The sequence below is a fragment of the Castor canadensis genome, chromosome 6, assembly GCF_047511655.1.
Source record: "Castor canadensis chromosome 6, mCasCan1.hap1v2, whole genome shotgun sequence".
Classification (NCBI taxonomy): Eukaryota; Metazoa; Chordata; class Mammalia; order Rodentia; family Castoridae; genus Castor; species Castor canadensis.
Window position 1 is genome coordinate 11707197 of NC_133391.1, and position 27512 is coordinate 11734708.

Consider the following 27512-nt stretch of genomic DNA (forward strand, 5'->3'; position numbering starts at 1 on the left):
TCTTGTCTTGTAAGTATCTCTCTGTCACAGCTCTGCTTACTGCAAGGTACACTGCTATCTACAACCCAGAATTTTTAACATGACCCTGTACCAATAATGTCCACAATGTGGAAATGTGGACGCTCGCTGCATGACAACAAATGGCCCTTTAAAAAACTAAGACAATTTCATTTCCTTAAATTACAAGCAAGAATAGCACAAAAGTAAATGATAAAAAGAGATATAGAGAGCCAGGCAATGTAATGCTGTGTAATTCCAATACTCAGAAGGCAGAAGCACACAAGCTTGACAGCAGCATGGGCTACATAGTTAAGACCCGTCTCAAAAAAAAAAAAAAAAGGTAGAGAAGCTGGGCGCCAGTGGCTCACAACTGTAATTCTAGTTACTTAGGAGGCAGCGATCAGGACAATAGCAGTTCAAGACCAGCCTGGACAAACAGTTTAAGAGATCCAATCTCCTAAATAACCAAAGCAAAATGGACTAGATAACTGGCTAAAGAGATAGCGTGCCTGCTTTGTAAGCCTGAAGCCCTGAGTTCAAAACCCAGTCCCACCAAAAAATGAGGGAGAGACAGAGACAGAGACACACACATACATAAGGAGTTAAGCTGAATCATAATCAAGAAAAAGCTCATTCTCCTGAGACGGCATTTTTTTAAAAAAAACCCAAAAAACCAAAAAACCCCAGTTTATGGTAAGCCACCAAAATAAGACCAAATTTAGTTTCAAAGGTTAGAGCATTGAACCAGGTATCAAAAGATCTGAATGCTCATGCAAATACTGACCACGTGGTCTGATAGGGAACTGTGTCTAGAATGTCTAAAGTCTTACAACTCAATAATAAAAAAGACAAAATAACTCAATTTAATGATGGGCAAAAGATTCGAACACTCATTTTTCCAAAGATACACAAAATAGCCAAGAGGTACATGAAAAGGTGACTGACCAAAGCCACAGTGAGGTAGATGGGCACTCGTGCCTACCAGGATGGCTGTGCCCGTGAAGACAAGTAACAAGCACTGGTGAGGTGAGAATCAAGCCTTGCACACTGCTGGCAGGAATGTAAAATTGTGCAGCCATTTTGATAAACAGCCTCACAGCTCCTCAAATGGTTAAATATGACCACACGATTCAGCACTTCCTTTCCTAAGTACTCAAAATAAATGGAAATATATAGAACTTTTACATTTACATTTATAGCAGCATTATTCGTAATAACTAAAAGGTAGAAAAAAACTAAATGTCCACTGACTCATGAATAAACAAAATATGGTAGCAAAACGATGGAGTAATATTCAACCATAAAAAAGAACCAAGCACTGATACATACTAAAACATGGATAAAACTTAAACCATGAGGCTAAATTAAATGAGTCAGACTATAGGGCTGGGCCTGTGGTGGCGCATGATTATAATCCTAGCTACTTGGAAGGTGGAGACAGGTAGGTCAAAGTTTGAGGCCAGCCCAGGCAAAACTCAGAGACCCTGTCTCAAAAATAAGCAGGGTAGCATGGAAGACTGGCTCAAGTGGTAAAGCACCTGGCTAGCAAGTGCAAAGCCCTGAGTTCAAACCCCAGGGCTACTAAACAAAACAAAACAAAACAAAAATCAGAAAGACGTATCACGTGACTCCACTTGTATGAAATTTACCCATTCCAGGACAGGTAAATCCACAGTGCCAACTCAGTCACTGCCGGGGCTGGGACCAGAAGAATGAGTGACTTTCAGGGTTTCTCTTGGAGGGAGGGGAACATTCTGGAGCTAGACAGAGGTATCTGGCTTCTTTCTTGGAGCATGAGGTGCTACATGAAACCAGCCACAAAGAGCTCTCTATGTTATGTTGGATTATTTATCATCTGATCTCATTTACAGGAAATTTCTATAATAGTCAAATTTATAGGCAGAGACAGGTGGTCACTTAGGGCTGAGAAGGAGCAGATGAGATGATAAATACAAAGTACACAGCTTCTTTCTGAGGTGTAAAAATGTAAAACTGTGGTGATGGTTGCACTTATCTGTGAATACATTTTAGAACACTGAATTATACCCAATAAATGGGCGAAGTGTATGGTGTGAGGATTATTCAATAAAGCTGTTCTCAAAAAATTCTGACTTGATGCCATCAAAACCCATGATTTCTAAGTTCTTAAATATTAATAAGGATTCCATTAGCTGGGCACAGTGCCTCACACCTGTAATCCCAGCTACTTTGGAGGCCTGAAATCAGGAGGATCACAGTTCAAGGCCAGTCTTGGCAAATAGCTTGAGACCCCAACTCCAAAATAACTAGAGCAAAATGGACTGGAGGTGTGGCTCAAGCAGTAGAGCACCTGCTTTGCAAGTGAGAAACCTCGAGTCCAAACCCTGATCTGCCAAAATAATTAATTAAAAATAGTATTACAAGCCTAGGGCTGAAGGTATAGCTTAGTGGTAGAGAGCTTGTCCCACATGTGCAGACTCTAGGTTCAATCACCAGCATCGTGTACACACACACACACACACACACACACACCCTCCAAACCTAGCCAGTGCTGGGTTACTATACTCCAAGATAAGTAAACAGTGAGGACAAGCAGGTATCCTGATATCATTGTTACAATAACTTTCTTTCTTTCTATCTTCTAAGTGACTCCCCTTTGCTCTGCCATGAAATTTTACCTTTCATCTCTCTCTCCTGGATTTCCCGCTCCCTCTTAGCCTGCATGGCAAGTAGCCTTCTGCTCTTCACGGCACTAACGATATCTTCAGCCTCCATATCTACTGGTGGCTCACACTTCACAATTTCCTTTTTCCTGTCAGTTTTGCCCGAGCCATTCTCCTCCTTTCCGTTCTCTTTATTTCTGGCTTCCATCTCTTTCCGCCTCTGCTTCTCTGCTCTCTTCTTATCGTTCTCCTCCTTCAGCACGGCAAGCCGCTCCTTCCACAGCTCTGCAGACATCTGCTGTCTGGTCTCCATGTGGTCTTGCACTGAGTACGTCATGAGGATCCGGTGGCACAGAGCTGTCAAGATCCGGAGTTTCTCCTCTGATGTTAGCTCAAAAAACTCAGAGGTTTCCAGCTTCTCTAGGAACTCATCCTGTACCTCATTGTCCTCAAATGGTGCTGACTCTTTGTTGTCATCTGTGTCTGAGCCCTCACTGTCCTCCTGGGCATCGGACCTGCGCAAGCAGAGCCGCACAAGCTCGGAGGCAGAGTGCAGAGTGAGAGGGATTTCTGACAGCCTCATCCCCAGCTCGCCATAGTCTTCTGCAATCTCGTCCTGCAGTAAGGTCTGCAGTAGGATGACGAGCACTCGATTCAGGTATAAAAAGCCACCCTTATCCGCGCTCAAGGCTTCCATGAGGGACACGGCAGTGATGGGATACTGAGCATCCGGGAGGAGAAGCCCGGAGTAACAGCTCAAGAACTCCACCACTAGAGCCACGTCCCCAAAGAGGGTGTTGGGCAGCCCTTCAGGTGTGTCTACCAGTCGAAAGGCCGGAAGGTTTTTGCCACTCAACTCTTGGTCCTCATATCGCTTCTGTTTTTCTAACTTCTCAAGCAATTCCTTTTGTCTCCGTTCTTTGGCTTTCTCCTTCAGCTTTTCTTTCAGCTCCTGCCGCTTCTTCTTCAAATACTCTTTGCGCTGCTCTTCGGACATGGAGGCCCACCTCTTCCTGTGCTCCAAGAGCTCATAGCGCTTTTGAACGATAGTTCTCAATTCCTCTGGGAGGCGAGCTCGATCTTCGCTGGAGAGCAGCCGAGCCGTTTTGGAGATGACGCAGGACAAGGCGCTCTTCTTGTCCTCCCTATCTTTGTTTTCTTTGTAATAGGCAATCAGATGCAGCGCAGCAGGAGGCAGGTGTTTATGAGGCTTAGTGGAGGACCTGGGTGCACTCCCGGAATTCCGTGGGGTCCGCGTCATCTTCTGGGTGCCTTTGGCCATATCCAACAAAGTCATCTGCTTCATTTTGGTTTTAGGAGTCTTCAAACCCTTTTTGGGAGATTTGGAAGCGCCTGTAGTTTTCTGCCCATTCAGGATGCCTTTGTTTCTGCCCTTGGCTTTCAAAGGTTTGTCCCCATGCTTCCCTGTCTTCTTGGCGGGCGGGCCTTTTTTAGGAATGTGAAAGCTAGCATGGAGCTTGTTGGGCGACATTATCTTCATCACTTCTTGCAGATGTTCCTCAGGAGATCTGGAATTCTTTGAGTTCTTCACTTTGAGTGGTGAGCCGTTCAGTGATTTCTTCAAGTGGACGTGACACCATAACTTAGGATTCAGGGGTGAGCTCAGAGAACCGTCCGTCTTAGATTTCTTTGAGGCCTTCCTGTCTGGGGAGCCAGTATTCTTCCTCTTAGTAGAAGGATTGAGGGTCATGTACTAGAATTTAAGAACAGGAGCAAAATTACTTTTAAAAACTAACTTTAAGAAGCAGTATTTAAGCATCTTAAGCCCCCTCCCCAACTACTCAAGTAAAACTGCGTACATTCACTTTTCTTCACAGCCACTTTGTCCCTGAGGAAACAAACACATGGCTGCTAGCTGATGCTTCTGCCCTATCGGTACAAGATTCTTTTAATACCCACACTGTAGGTCTACACTCAGGGGCTTGAGGTTACAGTTCAGTGATGGAGCACTTGCCCAGCATGTGTGAGGTCCGATTTCAATAGCTAGAAAGGTGGGTGATGATGGTGGGGGGAGGGGGGCGCCGTTAAGAAAAATGTACTGCTCTTGAAATAGGACTGGATATTCATTCCTTAACTTTGTCTCAGTTCAGCGCAGTCTATGCTACAAGTAGAAACTACACTAACTACTTAAAAATCTGTCTCAACTTGGAGGAGTTAGTTCTTTATAGTAACAATATAAACACTGCTCACAGATTTCTCAAACCCCTCTTCATCCTCACCCCGTAACTCAAGAACTGATTTTGAGCTGAGGGTGGTGGTACTCGCCTGTAATCCCAACATTGGGAGGGCAAGAAGCAGGAGGATCTCAGGCTGAGCTACATACTAAGACCCTTCTCAAGAAAAAAGGAGAAAATTCATTTCTATGAATACATTAACCATGAGCTCCCTAAATCCTCATTAATTTCACAACTGTCTCTTTGAACATCCCTGTCTACTACATCAACTCCTTCAATTTCACAAACATTAAACCCATCCACCCTATCACATTTTTGCCACTGTCACCTTGCTCTCTTTTCTTTTGTGACATACTGGATTTGAACTCAGGCCTCTATGATTGCTAGACAGGCGCTCTGCCTCAAGTCATGCCTCGAGCCTTTTTATTATTTTTAAGAGAGGAGGGTCTCACTATGTTGCCCAGGCTGGCCTCAAACCCCCAGACTCACGCAATCCTTCCAAGTCAGCCTCCCAAGTAGCTCAGACTAGAGTTTTGTGCACATGGCTGACTCTTGTCCTTATTTACCCTAATCAAATTCTGGTCAAACTTTTCAATCAATCTCACAAAAACCTACAATTCCTTTGTCTCTCTTCTATTGAATTTACTTGGAAAAAGCATAACTTTGACTAGTTCACACTACGGGTCTATACATGTTTGGCTTAAATATGGCTAAAGATACAAGTGTTCTCACTCTAAATCCATTGCTGGACACCTCCAAGGGGTCCTGCCCACCACCCCACATTCACAGTATATCCCCTTAGGTCACTCACCTTCCCACGCTCCTAGATACACATCTTCTCATGGCTCTTCAAGCCTCCCAAACCTTACCTCCATCACACAGAACCACTTAGTAGGCTAGAACCCAGTCCATTTGTCAATGGTAACACTGTTTCTCAACTTAAATGTGTATTTTTAAAAAGAAATTCTATAGCCAGGTGTGGTAGCAGGCCTACCGGCCTCCCAGCACGACAGAAATTGAGGCAGGAAGATGGAGACTTCTAAGACAGCCTGGGCTAGATAGTGAGGCCATGCCTCAAAAAAACCCAAAACAGCCAGTGGCTCATGCCTGTAACCCTAGCTACTCAGGAGGCAGGGATCAGGAGGATTAGGGTTGGAGGCCAGTCCAGGCAAACAGTTCTTGAGATCCTATCTCAGAAATACCCAACATAAAAAAGAGTTGGCAGAATGACTCACGTAGTAGAGTCACACTAGCAAGCAGGAGACCCTGAGTTCAAACCCAGTAGTGCCCCCCCAACTCTGTGATTTTAACGTTTTTAAACAATATAATTACAAAGAAGAAAAAAGGAAAAGGCTGGTAGCTAAATAATAACCAAACAATGCAAAAGTACACCCATTTCAGGAAAAAAATTATAGGAAAACAGGCAAAAGACTAGATAACCTCTACAACAGCTGACTTCTATTACCAAAACCAGCTACGCATGTGATCAGCATGCAGAACTTTCAGGTTCGTGAGTGGACAGGACCAACTTGAGAAAACCAGCAAGTAAAAAAGCTAGCTGAGCCAGGCGCCAGTAGCTCACACCTATAATCCTAGCTACTGCATAAGTACATATTGAGAGGATTGTGGTTTGAGGCCAGCCTGGGCAGAGTTCTTGAGACCCCCATCTCTAACATAACCAGAGCAAAATGGACTGGAGGTGTGGATCAGGTGGCAGAGCGCCTGCTTTGCAAGCCCAAAGCTCTGAGTTCAAACCCCAGTGCCACCAGAAAAAAAAAAAAAAAAAAGCCGTCTGGAGGCAGTGGGAAGAACAAACTAGCGTAAGGTAAGGCCTGAAGAAACCTATGGAGGCTGAGTGCAGAATGAGATGGTGAGCCACAAAAGAATACAGAGACACAGCCAAGACGAAGCAAATGCAGATGGTAAACACCCGTTCTCTCGTCAGGAACACAGAAAACAGGCTTAGGAAGAACTCAGTATGCTACAAAGTCAAGTAAAGATTTAAGAGGACAGAACCGGCAGAAGAGCATCCCAGAAAACACAACCACACAAGAGGCAGCAGTACAGTCTGCATGAGTCAGCTGCCTTAACAAACCCCTCTTCTGGCTAAGTTCTCTACTTGCCTTTAAGAATTACAGTCAGTGCAGGCTATTATTTTTCTGATTAAAAGATGTTTTAGGACTGTGGCATGGCTTGAATGGTAAGGTGCCTGGCTTTGCAAGCACAAAGCCCTCCAGTTCCACAAAAAATAAATTTAAAAACGTTTTACTTCCCGAATAATCCTCAGGATGGGTTGACAGACAGACAGGCTTTTAGCACATTATAGAAAATAAGCTGCATCCATAACTTGGGACCCTTTCCCAATGCCAACCTCCCAGCTCTGCTTCCCAGAACTACACTTTAAAATGTTAACAGGAACAAGAAAAGAAAGACGACTTTTTAAAAAAGACTGCTTTCTCCATGTGACAGTAATGCTATCAGCACTTCAAAGAGACTCTACTAGAAATCAGAGGAAGACCGGTCACTACAGGCACAAAAACCACATATGCTCAGAAAGCAGAGATCAAGAGGATCACAGTTCAAAGCCAGCCTGGGGCAAATAGTTCATGAGACCCTATCTTGAAAAACCCCATCACAAAGAAGGGCTGGTGGGGTGGCTCAATGTGCAGGAGTTCAAACCCCAGTACTGCCAAAAAAAAAAAAAGTTTGCCTCACAAAATTAACCATCCTCTTCAACTAGCCTTGTCACAGTAGAGACATACAGACTAAAACTTTCCAATGGTCAGAATAGATTCTATGTTTAAAGTTTATCCAACAATGAAATTCATTATTTGAGACTCAGGTGAGACTGTTCAGTTTCAGCATTTTAAACAGGTATCTTTTCATAGGGTCCACTATACATGGGGCACTTCTTAATTTACTGATTGTATTTATTTCTACTTAAAAATTCAAATAGAGAATAATCTTCTTTAAACTTACATTATGAAGAAATGATATAACGTGGGTGGATTAGCCCCCTATTTTTATTTATAAGGTGTGGGTTTTTGGGGTTTTTTTGCCAAGATACACATTTTTTTTTTTTCTGAAAAGTAAAAGAAATGAACTCACCCAACCCCCTCCCAATAGGCCGGCTCCCGGCATGAGTGGTCCTTCAGTACCTGGGTCATCTCAGCATGGAGCATGCTGGGTAGTCACAGCCAAATGGGAGCCGGCATGGCTGGACTCAGGGGTATCTGAAAAAGTATAAAACCACTTATGTGCTAAGGGTCTCCCTGCTCCCTACTCAGCACAATTAATCTACTAGACTGGCATATAGGGAAGGAGGAGAGAGGAATGGATACCCAGGTGAGAAGTAGTCCAGTATTGTGGCAAACACCCTTCCTAGTAAAAATGTTTATGAATGTCTTGGCTCAAATGGTAGAGCGCCTGACTAGCAAGTGTGACACCCTGAGATCAAACTCCAGTACTGCCCTCCCAAAAATAAATGCCTCGGCAACATGGGAGGCTGAAAGAAAAATAGAGTCCCTACACCTGGAATACACCAATGCCACCACGAACGGCCTTGAAAGGAAGTCATGTTTCTTGATAAAAATGGAAAGACATTTGTAGCAGCTCGAGCAGATGCTGAACTTGACCGTAAGCGGTAGAATCTAGGCAGAAAACTCCCTCGATGTATTCAGACCCCTACCCCTCTTATTCGCTCAAGGCAACATCCACTCGTTTGAGAGCAACATTCATATATGAAGCTGATCTCAATCTCCATACATTCTCACCGTCAAGTTTGCTAAATGTGTTAATATAAAGTGGTTTTGTATTATTTGAAAATAATTTCTTTTTTTAATTACTTTCACTCTAGTCTCTGACTCATAAATATACTTTAAGAGCCAAAATTTATTTAAAGAAAACTCTTAGGGCCCTGAGTACTTACTCTATTAGGACAAGAAAGAATTATACTTTGAAATGTGTGATATCACTACTAAGAAGACAAAATTAAAATTCGTCCTATGCTTTCTGATTTCATCCTCTGAGAAAGTATGTTTTGTGGTGTTTCTATCAAATACTTACAATCTGGATGTAATCATGAGGAAATAAACCCAAATGAAAGAGCAAACTACTACATCATGGCCTTGTATTATTTTTAAATGCCCAGGTTTTAGAAGACAAAAGAAAAGCTGAGGGACTGTTCCAGATTAGAAAGGACAAAAGAGACCCATTTAAGCCCTAAAACCAAACAAAACTGTTTTTAGATAAAAGATTACTGGACAGCTGGCAAAATTTGAGTCAGAACTATAGATAAGATAACAGATTCTGACAGCTGTACTATAGCTATGTTAGAAAATATCATTTTTGTTTTGTAGTACTGGGGATCCAACCCTAGGAAATATTCATTTTTTTAGACATAAATACTTATGTGTTTTGTAAAAGGGCATCCTAATGTGCAACTTATTCACTAAGTTATAGTAAATTGTGGAAAGGTTAACATTTGCAGAATCTAATTGAAGAACATACAGAAATTCTTTAACAGTGTTTTGTTAAGTTTTGTATATAAAATTATTTCCAAATGAAATGTTTGGTTTTTTTAAAAATATATTAAGACTAATGCTGTTAGTTGTTTCAGAATTCCAAATGTCATAAAGGTTTTATTTTCTGGCTGGCCGAGTGGCTCAAGTGGTAGAGTGCCTGTTTGCAAGTGCGAGGCCCTGTCTTCAAACTCCAGTGCCATCAAAAAAAAAAGTTTAATTTTCTTCTTCCACTCCATCCAAAAGCTTTCCTAATAGGATTTATCATTCCAAAACCAGAGTTTAAGCATTATGAAGAGACTAAGAAAACACTAGGCCACTATCTATGACAAGAGAGAAATGAGCAAGATGGCAAAATCATCTTTGGTGAAAAATTACCTTATCATCTGGTTGCCTTGTACATCATTCTTCTACGTCATCAGGCTTACAAAAAAGCACGCCATTGCTTAAACCCAACTGTTGACATTTTTCTCCTCAACAAAGGAAACTTCAAGAAATAAATTAAACAGCCATGTACCTATTTTATATGAAATATACTATGCTAAACTCACAAGACATATGACAGCTCTTCTTCCGAAGCCATTTGTTCCAGAAAGGGTCTACAAGACACAAACCCACGTGTTAGCCTACTCAGCCCTACTCACTCCAAACTCCTGGATCCCACACTCCTGCTGAGGCTTCCTCTCCATCTGTCCTGTCCTATAGCCAGCACTGAGAACCTGTTCCCTCTCTCAAGGCCTTGCCTCTTTCTTCAGTTAACTGTAGTCAGCAGCCTGGATGAATGTTAAATTCAACAAAAATCAAAGAGAACACAAGGAGGAAAAATATTCCATGCATTTAGGAAGGAAGATTAATGTCATGGACGTGGTTGTTTTAAATTTCTTTTAGACGGATTTGAGGGTATGGTTCAAGCTGTAGAGCACCTGCCTAGTGCAAAGCCCTGAGTTCAAATCCAATACCACCAAAAAGAAAAAAAAGATCCAAAGCACTGTTTCATGATCTCACTTGTCTGTGTTCTCTATGTTCTACCCTAGCAGCTGTAAAAGATCCCTTAAGAAAACTAATTTTACAAAAAAGGAAAAGCACAGCTTATACACAAAACAGAGACAAATGTTGTTTGACAGTGAAATGTCAACAGTATCACAGAATAAGCAATTACTTAAGATAGAGAAAACAGATAATAAGGGTATATACCTGATACTTTACAAGTCTCAAGTTTTGAGCAGTCACTGCCTTTTTACATAGTTTAGTCTAAGCAAGCTTTCATGTCTGAATTTCAATCTGAACTAAGACAAACTTCATAAAACTAGTAACATAAGCTATCTCTAGAAATTTTGAGAGTAGTCAATTTCTTCAGAAATTACACTTTCAGGCTGGTGATTATAATTCTAATCTTCAGCTCCTACAAAATGTGCTTATTTGTCTATAAAACACAAAGATCTTTTACTTGTAAATCATTCTCTTTCTTGTTATTCACATACTTGAAACATGAAAATAGCTGTGAGACCAAAAAAGAGAAAAATATTTAAGGACTCAAGGGATCCAAGAGTTTAAACCCAATCAGAGGTGATTTTATACACAGGTAGTATCTCATATCATATCCGCAGAAACAGAAGAGGGGAGAAAAGAAAAGAAAGAAGGGAATGGTGGTACACGCCTGTAATTCCAGCACTTGGGATTCTGAGGCAGGACGATCTGGAGGTCCAGGCCACCCCACGCTTCACGACAAAACCCTGTCTCAAAAAGAAAAGGGATAAAAGAAATCCCAGGCCAAGGTCTTGGGTCTTGTCATCCATTTTCTTTGGTTCTAATTAGACTAAGCCTCAAATTTCCCAACTGTAAAATAAATTTAACATGTCTGCCATACAATTTCATAACAATGCTCTGAAGATCAAACGCGATGGTTCAGAAAGAAACAACATTTCTCAACCGAGGAATGATTGGTTGCTATTAACATGTCACACATAGGCTGCCAGGGTATTTGACCATCTTGCCTGACACGCAAAAGAGTGAATCACAGCCAGTTGTGGTGTCTCATGCCTGTAATCCCAACACTCAGGAGGGCTGAGGCAGGAGGATCAAAAGTTCAAGACTAGCCTGGGATACAACAGCAAGCCCTTGCTCTCAAGAAAATAAAATAAATGGCCAGGAACTGATGGGCTCACACCTGTAATCCAGCTCCTTGGAAGGCAGAAATCAGGAGGACTGTGGTTCAAGCCAGCCCGGGCAAATAGTTTGAGACACTATCTCAAGAAACCCTTCACTCGACTAAAAAAACGGTTAGTAGAGTGGCTCAGGGTGTAGGCCCTGAGATCTAACCACAGTCCCACGAAAAATAAAAAAAAAGAGAGAGAAAAATAATTAAACATACGACTATACATATAAAGGCTAGCATATATATGACTATTATATGCTAATAAAATATCTTTTGTAACTACACCCATACCTCATTCCAAAAAGGACTGAAGGCAAAATTAAGCATATGTATATAGCTTCCATTTTAAATTACATAAGCATCACAAAAATTAATCCCACTGGAAGAACTACTCAATGTGACCTCTCCTGTCTTTAAACTCCACATGGAAAGCTGTATCTGGAAATTTTTGAGTGGATTAACAAAATCTGCTACAAATCTCATCGTGCTGGGACCACCACATAAAATAAAGTCATCCTGCTGGCTAAAAATTGGTAGTGAGCTTACCTTATATGGATCAAGTAGAAAGTCACTGAACTTGCTAGGCAGGGAGTACTTCTTCACCAATTCATCCTCTACCACCCAAGGTGCATTCTCACCAGTGCCAGCCCGCAAGGCATTATGCCGGATAAAGTATCGAAGTATCTCCTTGTTTGGTGGGCGCTCTGTACGGATCAAGCTGTCTGCTGGCACATTGCTGATGATCTAGGCGAACAAATGTAAAAACAAACTCACCACTGGGATAAGAAGCAATTATCCAATGGGAATAAAAATTTATGTTCTCTTGAAAAAAAAATCTATCTTTTAAAAAATGGGGTTATAAATTGAATAGAAGAAAATGGAGAATAGTTTCGAGACAGAGTATCGACTTAAAGATATCCTGAGGGCAAGGTTCACTCCTGTAATCCCAGATACTCAGGAAGCAGAGGAAGACTGGGAGGATCGCTGTTCCCTGGAAAACGGCTAAAGCCAAAAGGGGCTGGGGCATGGCTCAAGTAAGAGTACCTGCCTAGCAAGTATTAGGCCTTAGTGCAATCCCTAGTAATGCCAAAAATAAGTAAGTAAATAAAGATCCCTAAGCAATCCGTTGATATGTCCTAAAAATGTGTAGACCCCTGTGAAGTAGCAGTAACTCTTGTTAAGAATTTATCACAAGAAATAAATGGACCAAGTCTACCATTACTGCTTTTAATAGCAAAACAGGGGAAGGGATTACTAAAGGTCCATCCACAAGGGGTTCAATTTTGAAATGAAAGTACATATAATGGATACTTTGCTGCCTTAAAACTTAACTTTGCTGCCTTAACTTTTAAAAAGATAAAAGTTTCTCAATCAGGACACATTAATCAGAATAACCTAGGGTGCTGGGCTCCATGGGGCACGCCAGCACTCAGGAGGCCAAGGCAGGAGGACTGAGTTCAAGGCCAGCCTCAACTGCATAGCAAATACTTCTCAAAAAACAAACAAACAAACAGGTTGGGGAGGGTGTTGCTAGAACGATAGCGTGCCTGCCTAGTAAGCATGGGGCCCTGAGTTCAAACCCCAGTGCCACCAAAAGAAAAAAAAAAAAAAAAAGAGTTGGCCCTCACCACACACTTAATGAGTTAGAAGCAGTTGTGGTGGTAAGGCTTAGTGATCTGTCACCCCCTGGTGACAATCCTGCACCCTACAGCTGAGTATTTCATAATACTACATGGCTTACCGTGAGCAAATGCAAAAAAGCAAGCTACAGAGTAACGTGTCCAGAACATTATTTCTGTTTTTAAAAGTCATTTAAGACCTAACCCTACCACCACCCAAATCTTTATCTACCTATTACTAATTATCACCTCCAAGCATGGGATAAGATCATTTTTTTTAATTTGGATTTTCTATCTTTCTATTGCCAATATTTACTAATGGTAAAGAAATAAGTACTCATCAATAATAAAACGAATGAAAGGCAAGTGGTTTAGACTCCTTAGCATATTTTAGCTATTTGTTAAAAACTTAGTGATAAACTGGATTTAACATCTAACTTCAAATAAAGAGATCCTAACATTCCAGCCATGTCTTCAACTCACTAGCTATGTAAAACAATGAGGCAGACTGGAATGGATCAGAAGAAACAGAGGCAAAGAACTGGTTACACTCCCTTCCAGCATCATTTACTGGCTTAGGACTTTCACAGAGTTCATTCGGCCTCTCAGGTCTTCACTGTTTCTTCTAGGTATGAAGGTTGCCTATGAAGACAAGGGTGCAACAGTCTTCCACATTCCAGACCGCTACCCAGGTCTTTCCTACAATAAAACTAAGGTTCTATTCAAACGTGTAGGAACACTTGGACTGTCTCTAACGTCCAAGGTGTGATTAATGAGACACATTTTATATACTACTAACAAAGAAATTCTTGCCAACAGATTTTAAACACACGCACCACTGCCTCACACCTGCAATCCTAGTTACTCAGGAGGCAGAGATCAGGGAGGATCGTGGTTTGACGGCACTCCACACAAAAAACAAACCCTATCTCAAAAATACCCAACAGAAAAAAGGGCTGGCAGAATGGGTTAAATGGTAGAGTGCCTGCCTATCGAGCATAAGGCTCTAGGTTCAAACCCCAATACTACCCCAAAACAAACAAACAAAAAAAACCAACTATTTTAAATGGATTAAAAAATATATAGAAACTAGGGGGTACAGCTCAGTGGTAGAGGACTTGCCTTGTATGCACAAGGCCCTGGATTTGATCCCTATCCCACATAAAAATACGCAAAGTAAAAACACAAAAACTGGCCAGGCATGGTAGCACACATATGTCTTCCCAGCACCCAGCAGGCGGGGGCAGGACAATCTTGTGTTCAAAGCTTCCTTGAGCTATGTAGTGAGGTTTGTTCTCAAAAAAACTTAAGGGCTAGCCAAGGCAGAGCTCAAAGAACCTTGCATAGTATATGCCAAGCTCTGGGTTTGATTCCTCAGCACTTTAAAAAAAAAAAAAGAAAAAAAAAAATCAGTGAACTAGTACTAGGTTATTTTAAGGAAATTTACTGTCAGCAGACTATTAACTTATAGTTTTATGAAAACTATAATTATTTGTAAAAACACTAATTACTTACTTTAATTAGAGTTAATTCCACTTAAGTTTACTTATATTAAAAATAGCTCTACTTTTAACTGGGAATGTCTATTTCCTTTGGAAGTATGTAACTATAGGGAATACATTTTCATTTTTCAAACTTGAGTAAGAAGTGCAAATGTAAACTTATTCTCATGCCCTTAGTAATTTCTATAAAGGAAAAGCATACTATCTCCTGGGGAAAATATGTAATTTAAGGTCAAAATTAGAAAACCACTTAGAATTTATGTTTACAAAGACATTCGTTACATTTTTCTCTAGTACATTTTTCTCCAAAAAAACCAATCCCACCAACAGTAATTTCTTAACATCCACCACATAAGAGGTTTACTGAAAAGTGCCAACTAACCTTATCTTCATTTTGCAGTTTCACATCATATTTGTGAGGCAGAAATTTTGGAGGAGCCCATTTCCTTTCTCCTTTTTTTAATGAAGTAGGAAGTTTTCGTGGAGACCTACGTGCTCTGTCATCTAGTCAAATCAGTAGAAAATTAGTGGGGGGAAAAAAGAATTCTTTTTAGTCTATTCATTCACTCATAAATAATAATCTCACTCAATACCTAACTCCACACCAGGCACTGGGTGATATGGGCCGAAGATGTATCATTGTTATCTGTATGACAGAGAAAGTCTATGAAGGGAGCCAACCGTGAGATAAATACTGTAATAGAGAGATTAGTGAAGAAAAATACTAAGAGCACAGAGAAGGAATAGTAGCCTGGAAGGCAGGCAGGAAAGACCTAATAAGAACATGAGAGAGGGGGCTGGTAGAGTGGCTCAAGTGGTAAGAGTGCCTATCTAGCAAGTATGAGGCCCTGAGTTCAAACCCCAGTGCTGCCCAAAACAATAACAATGAGAGACAGAGACAGAAACAGAAAGCCAAACACTACCTTTTTCTCCATAAAGTAGAAATCACAGTCATCTGACAGAAAATATTAGGAATACTAGAATTTCTCTATTCTATTCCTTGGGAAATTCTAATCAGTTTTTTCCAGAAAACATTCAGAGTATGTTATAACGTTAATTCCTTAGCCTGCCTACCATCGTTTTGACATAATTAGCAATAACATTTAGATTCCAACAATTAAAACCTGAACTAAAACACACTATAAGTCAAGTCAAAGCCTAAAACATGGGGTTCCTGGTATACAATGCTTCACGTAGCAAAACTAGCAAGTTTAACACATCGCTGGTATTCTAACAATCTGATTCTAGAAGAGAGTGTTAGAAGACATAAGGTCAGCCAACTTCTAAACAAAACATTTAAAACTAAGGGACGTGTTAAGTAATGTCCACGTCACCAAACTTCAGATTCAGAAAAGAAGAGAGAACTGGAAAACACAGACATAAGCATTCATACTACACAGCAGAAAACAAAACTAAGTATCAACAACTGGGGTGGACCAGCTCCATCTACAGTCTCAGAAGTTTCCTTCGGACTATGATAAGGGTCCCTCAAAAGCAATCTGCACATATCCAACACATCTGGAGTCGTAAAACAAAATAGATGTAATAAATAAAAATGGCATTCTAAGGTAACATTCTAATCCAAAGTTTGCAACAGTTAAAAGTTACAAAGTAAAATTATCTGATTCTCTAAGGTGGTGGTTCATATACACCACTTTGTATACTCATATTTCTGGAGACAAAAAGAATCTAATCCAGATAAATTTCTTGTTTATGCAAATTTGGAAAAAAAAAAGCTGGGCACACTGGTGGCTCATGCCTGTTATCCTAGCTACTTGGGAGGCTGAGATCAGGAGGATTGCAGTTTGAAGCCAAACCTGGCAAATAGTTTTGAAGACTGTACCTAGAAAATACTAACACAAAAACAGGGCTAGGGGAATGGTAAGCCTCACACTGCCTAACAAGTGTGAGGCCCTGAGTTCAAACCCCAGTATTGACAAAAAAAAAAAAAAAGCAAGAACAAGAAGCTTTCCAGGTCTCTAAAAATTACTTTTAGTCATCACAATGTTTTGTTACTATAGCATTCCTTCTGAGAGGGACTTAGAAAATAGAAATATCTTAAAGCCACCACACTGCCTTGCCTTGCATACAGGAGTAAGGTTGAAATAATTTGCCCCTTCTACCTTGAGCACATCTCCCTTCTGCACATACGTTCATGTTGTGTACCAAAAGCAAAGGAAAGCAAACGCTGAGCAAATACGGAACACAATCCCCCAATGGTCTATGTCAGGAGGTTTAAGTCTGAGCTCACTTTGGGGGTGTTTAAGCTGTCTTCTGAAACAGTGAACAAAACGATGTGAACATAAGAACTTCATTACATATTTAGTGCTAGAGAACACTGAAAGATTTATGTGCGTCAGAATAATCAGGGTGTCCTAACTCACTAAAGGACGAAGCAGCATACGTACTAATACTCTCTCGCCTTCCTTCATCCTCTTTAATTAGTGCCTCCTTCTTCTGATGGTCCTGAGCAATTTGACTAGAATTTTCTTTGTCACTTGAGGGAGAATCACAGGCACCATCAGACTTTTTCTCAGTGGCCTCTTCATCCACTTTCTCTAAAGGGTGAATCTTCAGGATCTTCACCTTGAGCATTTTCTCCTTCCCAATCTGTAGAGGCAATAGAAGAGAAACCAGAGATATTTGATAAATAAGAAATAGAAACCCAGGGCTGGTGCGGCTCAAGGAATACAGCACCTGTTTAGCAAACATGAAGCCTCAATTCATACACCAGCACTGCAAAAAACAAAAAAAACCTACACCTGAAACCTAAAGATAGTATTTGGAGACGAACCCCAATGCTTCATGCCTGTAATCCTAGCTACGTAGAAAGGCAGAGGGAGGCTGAGATTGGGAGGATTGAGGTTTGAGGCCAGTCTGAGCAAATAGTTCACCAAAATAACCAGAGCAAAATGGACTGGAGGTGTGCCACCTGCTTTGCAAGTGTGAAGCCCTGAGTTCAAACTGCAGTATCACCAAAAAAAAAAAAAAAAAAAAATTAGTTAAGAAGTCAGTTCTTCCCAAGTAATGTATTAAATAACACAGTTGCATCAAAGCCCAGCAGCTTTTTCTTTGATAGACTTCACAACTACAAAAAAATCATCTGGCCCAGAAGTCAACAACACTAAGGTGAGAAACCCTGTTCTTTAGCATAAAAGTTCCTTCTAAGACAGCAGTGGTAGGAAACACTGGGGAGACTGAGGCAGAAGAATCGCTTAAGCCCAGGAGATCAAGGCCAGCCTGAGTAAGAGGAAGACCTGTCTCAAATAAAAAATGAGAAAGAAAAGTTTCCTTTGCCTAAGGGTCTTTACACATCCTGTTCTCTTCCTGAAACACTAAATGTTCCTCTTCCCATGCTTATGTTCTATACAACCTTTAGGTTTCACCTTCGATGTCACTTCCTCAGAGAAGCCTTACTGTCATTAGTACCTTGTGCTTTTTTCTTCTTTTTTTTTTTTTTGAGACAGGGTCTCACTTTGTAGACCAGGGTGGCCTGAGAACTCACCTTGGTATTACAGGTGAACTCTACCACACCTAGCTCTTTGGTGATTCTGATCACCACTTTTAAGTACTCAAAACCACTGAGGAGCCAGGCATGACCCAGATCAGTAATCCCAGGCCTAGGAAAACTATATTTTGGTCACTGCTTTCCAGCACCCAAAATATGCTCCCTATGTAGCAGGTCATGACCAAGTAAACAGCTGAACACGATACTTAACTATGTTCATCACACACTACTTTTCAGCGGCACAACATAAAACATTTTAATGGTAATAAAATGGATGCCTGTGTACCCAACTTCAAAAGTTCCTAGGAAGCTCCTCCCCACAGAGGTAATAACCATTCTTAGTTATGTACTTTTGCCTTCTAGAAACAGAATCAAGTTCACGTTTTTTCTGCTATTGAGTATTCCAAGCCTGAACAAGTTACCCATTCAACTGCTGCTGGGTAATGCTTCTGTGGGCTGTGAGCAATTCTGCTCTGATTGCTGTAACACAAGGCTCAGGGGCAAAATGGAGAAGACAGATGCTCATGAGTAAAACCCAGAGTCAAAGGCCACGTGCATATCAACTGTATCCAGCAATGCTGTTCCTACAGTGGATGTGTGGCTCCACGGCACAAATGGATTACAAATGAGTTTAAATACCTTTTCACAGTCTGGGACATATATATCCCTTAACATTTCCTCCATTCCTCAGCATTTCTTCTTCATTTTGTGTGTGCTGGGGGGATGGAACCCAGAGCCTTGCACATGCTAGGCAGCGCTCTACCACTGAGCTACACCCCTAGCTCTCTTCCATTTTGGCAGATGTATGCAGAATATTTTTCCTTTGCTACTTAAACACCCACCTCCATTTTTCTCCACCTCACTCTGTGCTTACACAGGCTGACCTTTAAAGGCTACACCCAAAGGCTCCCTTGTGTTCTTGGGTTCAGTGACGTCGGCCCATGGGAGGCATCGCAGAAAGTCAAATAGTGGCAGAAAAGTGAGGCTGGGGTAGTTATGACTTATCTCAATGCTCCCCTAGCAGCTTGGTCAAACCTCACCATCAATGTACTCCCCAACAACTACAGCTCCACTCTGCTACTCCTCGAGTCTACTCCCTCTTCCTGCTTCTCTGGGATTTAGCAATGGCAGTCTCCTTACAACTGATAGCTAGAAGGTAATTAACCTTTCCTTGTTATATTTCCCTTGTTCCTGATTGACTATTGTCTCACAGCAACAATCCATTTATTAAACTCAATCAATTATGCCAGTTAAATAAGCCATCAGTTTCCAGCCAGGACACTGACATAAGTATGCGATTAAAACTCACTGGTAATCTAGACATTACAAATAAAGAGGATCCAGGGAGTCACAGTAAATTAATGGAATAACAGAAAGAAGAAAGACTTTGGACCCACAAAGAGATAAGCTAGAATCTCTCTTCTTTTTTTTTTTTTTTTCAATAGTGGGGGGGTTGGAACTTGGGGCCTTGCAATGCTTTGTCACTTGGGCCAAGCCACCAGTCCAAGAATCTTGATCTGGGGCTGGTGGAGTGGCTCAAGTGGTAGAGAACCTGCCTAACAAGCCTGGCAAAGGTGAGGCCTTGAGTTCAAACCCCAGTATTGCCAAAAAAAAAAAAAAAAAAAAATGACCAAGAATCTTGATCTGTCCTGAGCTGGCTACCTAAGCCATTCACCTCTCTCCTCTTTTGCCAACCTTGCCTCTTAAAGAATAAAGGCTCATTCATAAAGTGTCTGCCTAGCAAGTGTCAAGCCCTAGATCTATACTCAGCAGAGCAGACACAAAAGCAAGCCAACAAAAGAAGGGGCAAATATTCATTTCTCAGCCTGCACTAAGGGCAGCTATTAGCAAGACGGACCAATACCACATAAAGATAAGGGGTGCTTTATCTTCTCTGCATCTAGAAACCACGTCCTCAGGGAATACAGTCACACTACACAGCCAAAATGCAACAAAGCTAATGACCAAAACTCAATGTGCTCAGATAAGCAGAATAGGAAGACACAGGGTCTAAATCCTTGACAATATTATTCAGCTCTACAACAGACTAGAACTGCGTACTTCTAAGACTTTTTATGTGCCTTGATCAAATGTCTTTGCCATTGGACCAGTGCTTCGCCAAGTCTGATCCCCAGTGTGGTAGTATCATCAACACCCTGCAGCTTATTACAATAGCAAAACTTCAGAACCCGCTCTAGATCTCCTGAACTCTCCAGGCATAGATGCATTTGCAGAAACTCTCTATGTCATGAGAACAGTGGCCACCAGTAAGTCAGGTGTTTCATTACAGACAGCCGGGGGTACTCATATCTGACACGTATCAGCTGAACGGCTATTTAAATGCTCAGCACCTCAGGGTTTCTGTGCAGATCCTCAAGGCAGTAAGTAAAATATCCCCTCCTGCCACAAGCAGAATCCTGTACACTCAGGTATTTTCAAAATTTTAGTTCCTGTTCCTCTAAATCCTATTTCAAACTTTCACAAGATCATGTAAGGACTATTCAGGGTTAGGTACCGCTTTTGTAACTACTTATGCTATAACTATTTGAGCTGGAAAATTAAGAAACGTAAGAGCTAGAGGTGTGGCTCAGTGGTATTGTGCTTAGCATGCAGCAGGATCTATGTTCATTCTCCCACGCTGGAAGAACAACAAAACTAAAAAAAAAATCAATGTCACGGGTCTAAAATTCAAGATGTTAAAACACAAATTTAAAGACAGAAAGAAAAAAGTCAATCTATTCGCAATTATTGTGAAGACCTGAATTAAATATATGTGAAAGTATTTTTACTGGGGTGGGGGAAATGGTACAGGGGTTTGAACTCAGGGCTTGATGCTTGCTAAAGCAGTCACTCTACCACTTGAGCCACACCTCCAGACCTTTCTGGCTGGTTATTCTGGAGACAGGGTCTCCCTTTTTGCCAGGCTGTCCTGAACCATAACCTTCCTATTTTATGCTTCATGCTAAAGCTGGGATGACAGACATAAGCCACCAGGCCTAGTTTTTTTTCTGTTGAGAAGGGGTCTCTCACAAGTTTTTTGTCTGGGCTGGCCTAGAACTGTGTTCCTCTGGATATCAGTCTCCAGCATAGCTGGGATGACAGATGCACACCACTGTACCCAGCCTTGGTTGAGATGGAGTCTCAGGAACTTTTTGCCCAGCTGTTCTCAAACCACAATCTCCTGTAGCTGGGATCCTCCCACGTAGCTGGAATTACAGGCATTAGTAACTAGCACCCAACTATCTGAAAGTATTTTAAACAAAGTTATGAAAAATTTCAAAACCAAAAAAAAAAAAAAGTCAATATAACAAAATTATGAGTTTTAAAAAAGGATATACTATTACAAAGGATAGCAAAAGTCACAGTATTCCTACTGGGTCTGGGTGTGTAGCTCAAGGGGCAGAACATGAGGCCCTGAGTTCAATCCCCAAAAGTGAAATGGGAAACAAATTGTCACTAGTAAATGATTCTAAAATTTGGTCCATGTAATATTTGATATTAGGTAAAGGAGCCTTCGAGTACAGCACAATTTTTCACATACAGAAATGCATTCTGTGATCGCATGAGAAGTTAAAACTCTGACAATGAATCAAATCACAGACAAGGCAGGCACTCACCTCGAAGTCACACTCTTCTCCCACAGCGTATTTGGTCATGATTTCCAGCCAAGCAGTGTCTACCAACTTCTCCAAGGAGGCTGTGTTGTGATGAACCATTTCCAGAACAAGTTTCTCATACCAGTTAGGGAACTCCTCCTTCAAACTAAACAAGTATGTTGTTAGTTACCAAGAAAATGTAGAAAAACCTACCCAGAAGTCAATTCAGGTCAATTCACACTTTTTTTAAGACTTACCTTACTCCTGCAATCCCAGCTACTCAGGAGGCAGATAACAGGAGGACAGAGGTTTGAAGCCAGCCCAGGCAAAATAGTTTAGGACCCTATCTTGAAAATACCCAACACAAAAAAGGACTGGTGGAGTGGTTCAAGGTGTAGGCCCTGAGTTCAAGCCCCAGTACCACAAAAAACATAAATAAATAATTCAAAACCTATCTTTTTCAGTAATTCCTCCTGTCACCCCTATATTATGTTAGCTATCAAATTCCAGAAACATTTCCCAAGTGTCTTCTGAAGGACTTCCCTCTGGCAGAGTGAGTCCTAAGGTCAAGCTTGAAACCCATTAGATTAAGCCAAATTAAAGATTCTCTGCTGCAGGTCTTCCGATCATCTTTAATACGCTAAGAAGAAAGTGTGCAGTGGTTTTTCAAAGTCATGACCAAAGAGTAAGGCAGAGTCAACGTATCCTTTCAGGCTTCCCTGCCTGAACACTGTGCTAGCCTCTTCCCTAACTCATCCTATACACTGCCTCCAAATTAATAGCAAATCCCAACTGCAATATTATGCCTCCCCTGTTCAAGTACTCACCTTCACACCATTAAATATAAACACCTCAAACTGTCGTCAGCAATCTGGCACAAACTATCCCTCAGAGCTCTAAACGTCACCTTGTACCTGAAGTCTCATCATGTTTACCGAGCCATCAGGGTAGTGTCTCTAGCCTCTGAAGTCTGTGGATAGGGTAGCAATTTATTTTCATGTTGGAACTGAATTCTCTTATTTGTTCCTGACAGCTTTTTACTTGATCCTCTCTGGGTTTTCAGGTGCATGACCACAGTTCAGCAGCCCCGCCTGGTCCTCTCTTTACTACTCTAATATCTCTAGCTTCTTTGTAGGCTGATGGCACTATCTTTATTTGCACAGAATTTTCACACCTTTTTATCCCAAAAAGATAGCTAGAGAAGGTAGCATTATTTCCATTTGCAAAAAGCAAATAGTAAGTGGTTATCTAATGGTACGCACATAGGGTAAAGGTAGGATGGAGGAAGAAGGGAGGGAAGAAGGAAGGGGGCAGAGATTAACTTACAGGCTACTATATAGGGGTCAACTACAGTCAATGGCACAAACCCAGCACACTGCCAGTTTTTGTAGATAGAGGGTTTTTTTTCTTTTTATAAAGTTTTATTACAACATTGCCAGTCATTCCCTTATATAAAACTTCTGGCTGTTTGCACAGCACAACTTCAGAGTTTAGTTGAAACAGAGTACACGTGGCCCACAAAACATAAAATATTTACAAACTGACCTTTTACAAAAAGTGTTGGTCAATCCCTGATAAGAGTAGATTAAATAAAGTGCATATAAACACATATAAACATATGCATGTATATCCACACATACATGTATGAATGCATATGTATATATATATTTTTATGTCATGTATTATAAAATATAAACAACACTAATCCAAGAGATGCAAGCAAAGAAGAAACAGGTGTCAGGTTGACAGACCTGACCCATTATTAGTGAGTAATAGACATGGTATAGTCTAGGACCCATTGCAAAAGAGCAGAATTGTATTAAATCACTAAATTCTATTCTGTCTGCCAATCCGCAGTCAGTGACAAATCCACAGAAAAGGCATCTTCCAAATTCCCAAGTACAGTTTTATCATCCACAGTTTCTACCTCACTTTTGTGTTGATTTTTTTGAGACAGAGTTTCACTATGTAGCCCAGGCTGGCCTCAAACTGGTAATGCTTCTGCCTCTGACTCCCAAGTGCTAGGATTACAAGCATTTGTTTGTAATGTGCACCAATTGCCAAAATTTTGAGTATTTTCTTTGAGAGACTACTACTAGGCACTTTGAACAGACAAGTATTTTTTTAAGACACCCAATTCAACCTCCCAACTTAAAGTATCCTCAAACTGAGTACTTGCTGTTGACAACTACTGGTAAGTATCGTGCAAAATTTCAAATGACTTTTCTGCTGCTTCCATATTACTTCTATCAGCTCCTTTGTTTAGAACCACATTTAGAGTATTTACAAGGGAAAAGCATAGAGCAATAGTGTTCAAAGGTCTGGTAAAGCTGGGCCCAATGGCTCACCCCTATAATCCTAGCTACTTAGGAGGCTGAGACTGGGAGGATAAAAAGTTTGAGGCCAGCCCAGGCAAACAGTTCTCCAAACCCCATCTCCAAAATAACCAGAGCAAAATGGACTGGAGGTGTGGCTCAAGTGGTAGAGCTCCTGCTTAGCAAGCATGAAGCCCTGAGTTCAAACCCCAGTCCCACACCACCACCCCCAAAAGAAAAAGGCCTGGCAAAAAACTAAGCCTATTTACACAAGTAAATATATACTCACATACTTTGCTACTGGCAAAATGCTACTAAGCACAGGCACCTATATACCAGTACAGTACACTAAATGATGTATTCCAATTTATGACACACAAATTTAAATAAATACTGTTTTAGGATTACTCTTTCCCTCCTTTCCTAACAAGGTGAGGATGGGCGAAGGCAATGCTTCTGTTTACTCACAGTTCAGCAACTTCCTGCTCTTCCTCCCAGGCCTCCTTGTGTGTTAGCTGACTGCTTCCAGTGCTCTTACACGTCCAAATGCGCTCACTGTACCTTTCCAAGCGGGCTTCATACTCTCTGTCAGTAATGGCTCAGGAAAATATTCAAGCACCAAAGACAACCAACCCACAATCATATCTAGAGAAAACTAGCACATCCTTTCATGTAATGTATAACATGGGAAGACATAAATGAAATCAGGGTTTTCAGGCCATTGAGACTAAAGAATGGCAAGAATGCTTGATCATGTTTCACAAATAAAATATTAATATTTTAATACAAATGTGATTTCCTCAATCCACTAAAGTTTCATTTTACAAGAGTCACAGAGTTCTAAAAATTCGTAAGAAAAAATATAGGTAGATGGGCTTGGTGGCATAGACCTATAATCCCAGCACTCAGGAGGCTGAGGCAGGAAGATTATCAAGATTAAGGCCAGCCTGGGCAAAACCCTATCTCCAGACAGAAATATAAAGAAAAAGTAAAGGTACAGCCTGGGCACAGCTCAGGTGGTAGAGGACAAGAGAGAGGTGGGGTCAATCCCCACCACCAGAAAAAAGTTAAAACAATTCTAAGTCTTAAGGAATGAGAATTTAAGTGCAGTTAGTGTAATTTTTAAACAAAGTTTAAGAATGTTGGGGGGTAAAGGAGAATGATGGAAGGGGTGAATTTAACTAAGATTATTGGAAGCGCTTTTGTAAATGTCACAATGTACAATATACCCCTAGTGCAACAATAATAATAAAACATAAAATAATAAATAAAAATCTTTTAAAAAGATTCAGTCCGCATTAAGATGAGATGATCACCATCTCACAGCAGTTTTAATAACTGTGCATGTACTTGTGATTCATTTACCAAGAACCTTCCAGCCTACCTTGAAAATACCTGTAGCTTCTAAGGTTCATAAATTCCAGGCTGGAGATTAGTTCAGCACCAGAGCATCTGCCTAGCATGTAAGGAGACCATGGGTTCAACTCCAATACAACAACAAAACACCACACACTCCTAAACATGATTTAGATATAATGTTTATCCAGTCCTTATGTTGTCTCTTGACAATACTACATTGTCAAGGTCATTTACCAGTTGTTCAGACCATCTTCTTGAGGGAGACGGAGAGGAGACTATCATATACTTTGTGCCATACACATGGCAACTTTCCACATCATCCCAACTAGAGTTCAGTGTCAGCCACATTCAAATTCAAATCATGGGCCTCTTTTTGTGATGTTTTTTTTTTTGAGATAGGGTCCCACAAACTATTTGCCCAGGCTGGTTTTGAACCTCAATGCTCCTGATCTCTGCCTCCTGAGTAGCTGGGATTATAGGCATGAGCCCTGGCACCCAGCTCTAATCTACTTTTATACAAAGCAACAGATGCTATGCAAGAAAACAAACTGTCACTGCAACTAGAGAGGGACTGCCAATTCCTGTACTTAAGTAACAGTTTTATAGTGCTTGAAGAAAAGCATTTAACTAGCTCCCCCTGTAATAGTACCTCCCAAAAAATAAGCATTGCTTATTTAATATATGGATAGTCTTACTTTTCAGGATTATGATCAGTGAAAAGACAAACAATACAAATAAATCCACAAGCAATCAAGCCAGGCGCTGGTGGCTCATGCCTGTAATCCCAGCTACTCAGGAGGCAGAGATCAGGAGCATGGAGGCTCAAAATTGGCCTGGGCAAATAGTTTGAGAAAAAACTATCACAAAAAAAGGCTGGTGGAGTGGCTCAAGGTGAAGGCCCTGGCTTCAAATCCCAGTACTGCAAAAAACAAAACAAAAAACAAAAACACATTGTACCTTCTCTGCCACAAATATATAGTCCTCTCTTCTAAATTCTGGCCATCCTAGCTGCTGGAGTAGCTCAAGTGGTAGAGTACCTGTCTAACAAGCCAGAGGCCTTGAGTTTAAACTCCAGTGTTGCACCCTCCCTACCCCCCAAAAAAGAAGAAAATATTGTGGCTTTGGACTGGAGGAGTGTCTCAAGTGGTAGAGCGCCTGCCTAGCAAGCATGAGGCCCTGAGTTCAAACCCCAGTACTCCCAAAAAAGTAAATAAATAAATAAATAAATTCTGGCCATCCTTTAGATCTCAAATATAAGTTGACCCAGGAAGCAAACCCTGAACCTTCAAATACAATAGACTGCATTAGTTTCCAACGACCTGCTTCTTTCCATAGAAGTGTTTCCATGTGCACATGCTGACATGTGGCTTGGAATGCCTCTTAGGACAAGCGCACCCACTGAGACCCAGCTTGGACCCCAAGGGATGTGAGCTTGTATCACATCACCCACTACTTTCTGGGAAGGGACCCCTCCAGCTTTCTCCTTGCTGCTAGAAAAGGTATGCCACACAGTGACTAATCCTTTGGCTTGGCTCTTACAGGAAAAACATGTTTTCCCTATTTTTCATTCATCTGATCTTTTTTTAAAAATGTGGCTACAAGAAATTCTAAATTACATGTAGCTTATCATGCTTCTACTACATAGCACATCTCAGAACAAATGTCCTCTGACGATATTAACTTAAAATTTTTAATTGAATAATGAAATTAAATTTATCTCAAAAGTCTAAAACTAGCCAGGTGCCCGTGGCTCACACCTGTAATCCCAGCTACTCAGGAGGCAGAGATCAGGAGCATCACCATTCAAAGCCAGCCCCAAGCAAATAGTTCAAGAGATCCCATCTCAAAAAAAAACCACCGCAAAAAAGGACTGGTGGAGTGGCTCAAGGTGTAGGCCCTGAGTTCAAGCCCCTGTACCGCAAAAAAAAAAAAAAAGGTCTAAAACTGAAATTCCTACCACTGTTAAATAACGGGTATTTTTGGTTTATGTAATTCTGTCCTGGTTATTACTTGAACAATAAAAATAAAGGGGAAAAAAAAAAGAAAACAAAAGAGAAAAAGCCCATGAGAAGACTATCCAGTCAGCTGCTCTGCTTCTTTT

At 41.0% G+C, this 27512-nt stretch overlaps 1 protein-coding gene across 4 annotated transcripts in view; it reads right to left on the bottom strand.

Moving 5' to 3' along the window:
• Window positions 1–27512, bottom strand: part of Baz1b (bromodomain adjacent to zinc finger domain 1B) — a 55682-nt gene that overhangs the window by 22804 nt on the left and 5366 nt on the right. Inside the window, exons 2-7 of one of the 4 annotated variants that reach the window (XM_020160866.2) lie at window positions 24521–24637; window positions 21759–21903; window positions 17042–17243; window positions 15016–15137; window positions 12059–12256; window positions 2658–4356 (exon numbers count right to left, since the gene is read on the bottom strand). In XM_020160866.2, the coding sequence (XP_020016455.1) occupies window positions 2658–4356; window positions 12059–12256; window positions 15016–15137; window positions 17042–17243; window positions 21759–21903; window positions 24521–24637 (2483 nt within the window). Of the gene's footprint in view, window positions 1–2657; window positions 4357–7945; window positions 8071–9735; window positions 10471–12058; window positions 12257–15015; window positions 15138–17041; window positions 17244–21758; window positions 21904–21994; window positions 24490–24520; window positions 24638–27512 lie in introns of those variants that run through there. The other 3 variants (XM_074075713.1, XM_074075715.1, XM_074075714.1) reach the window with 3 other exon arrangements.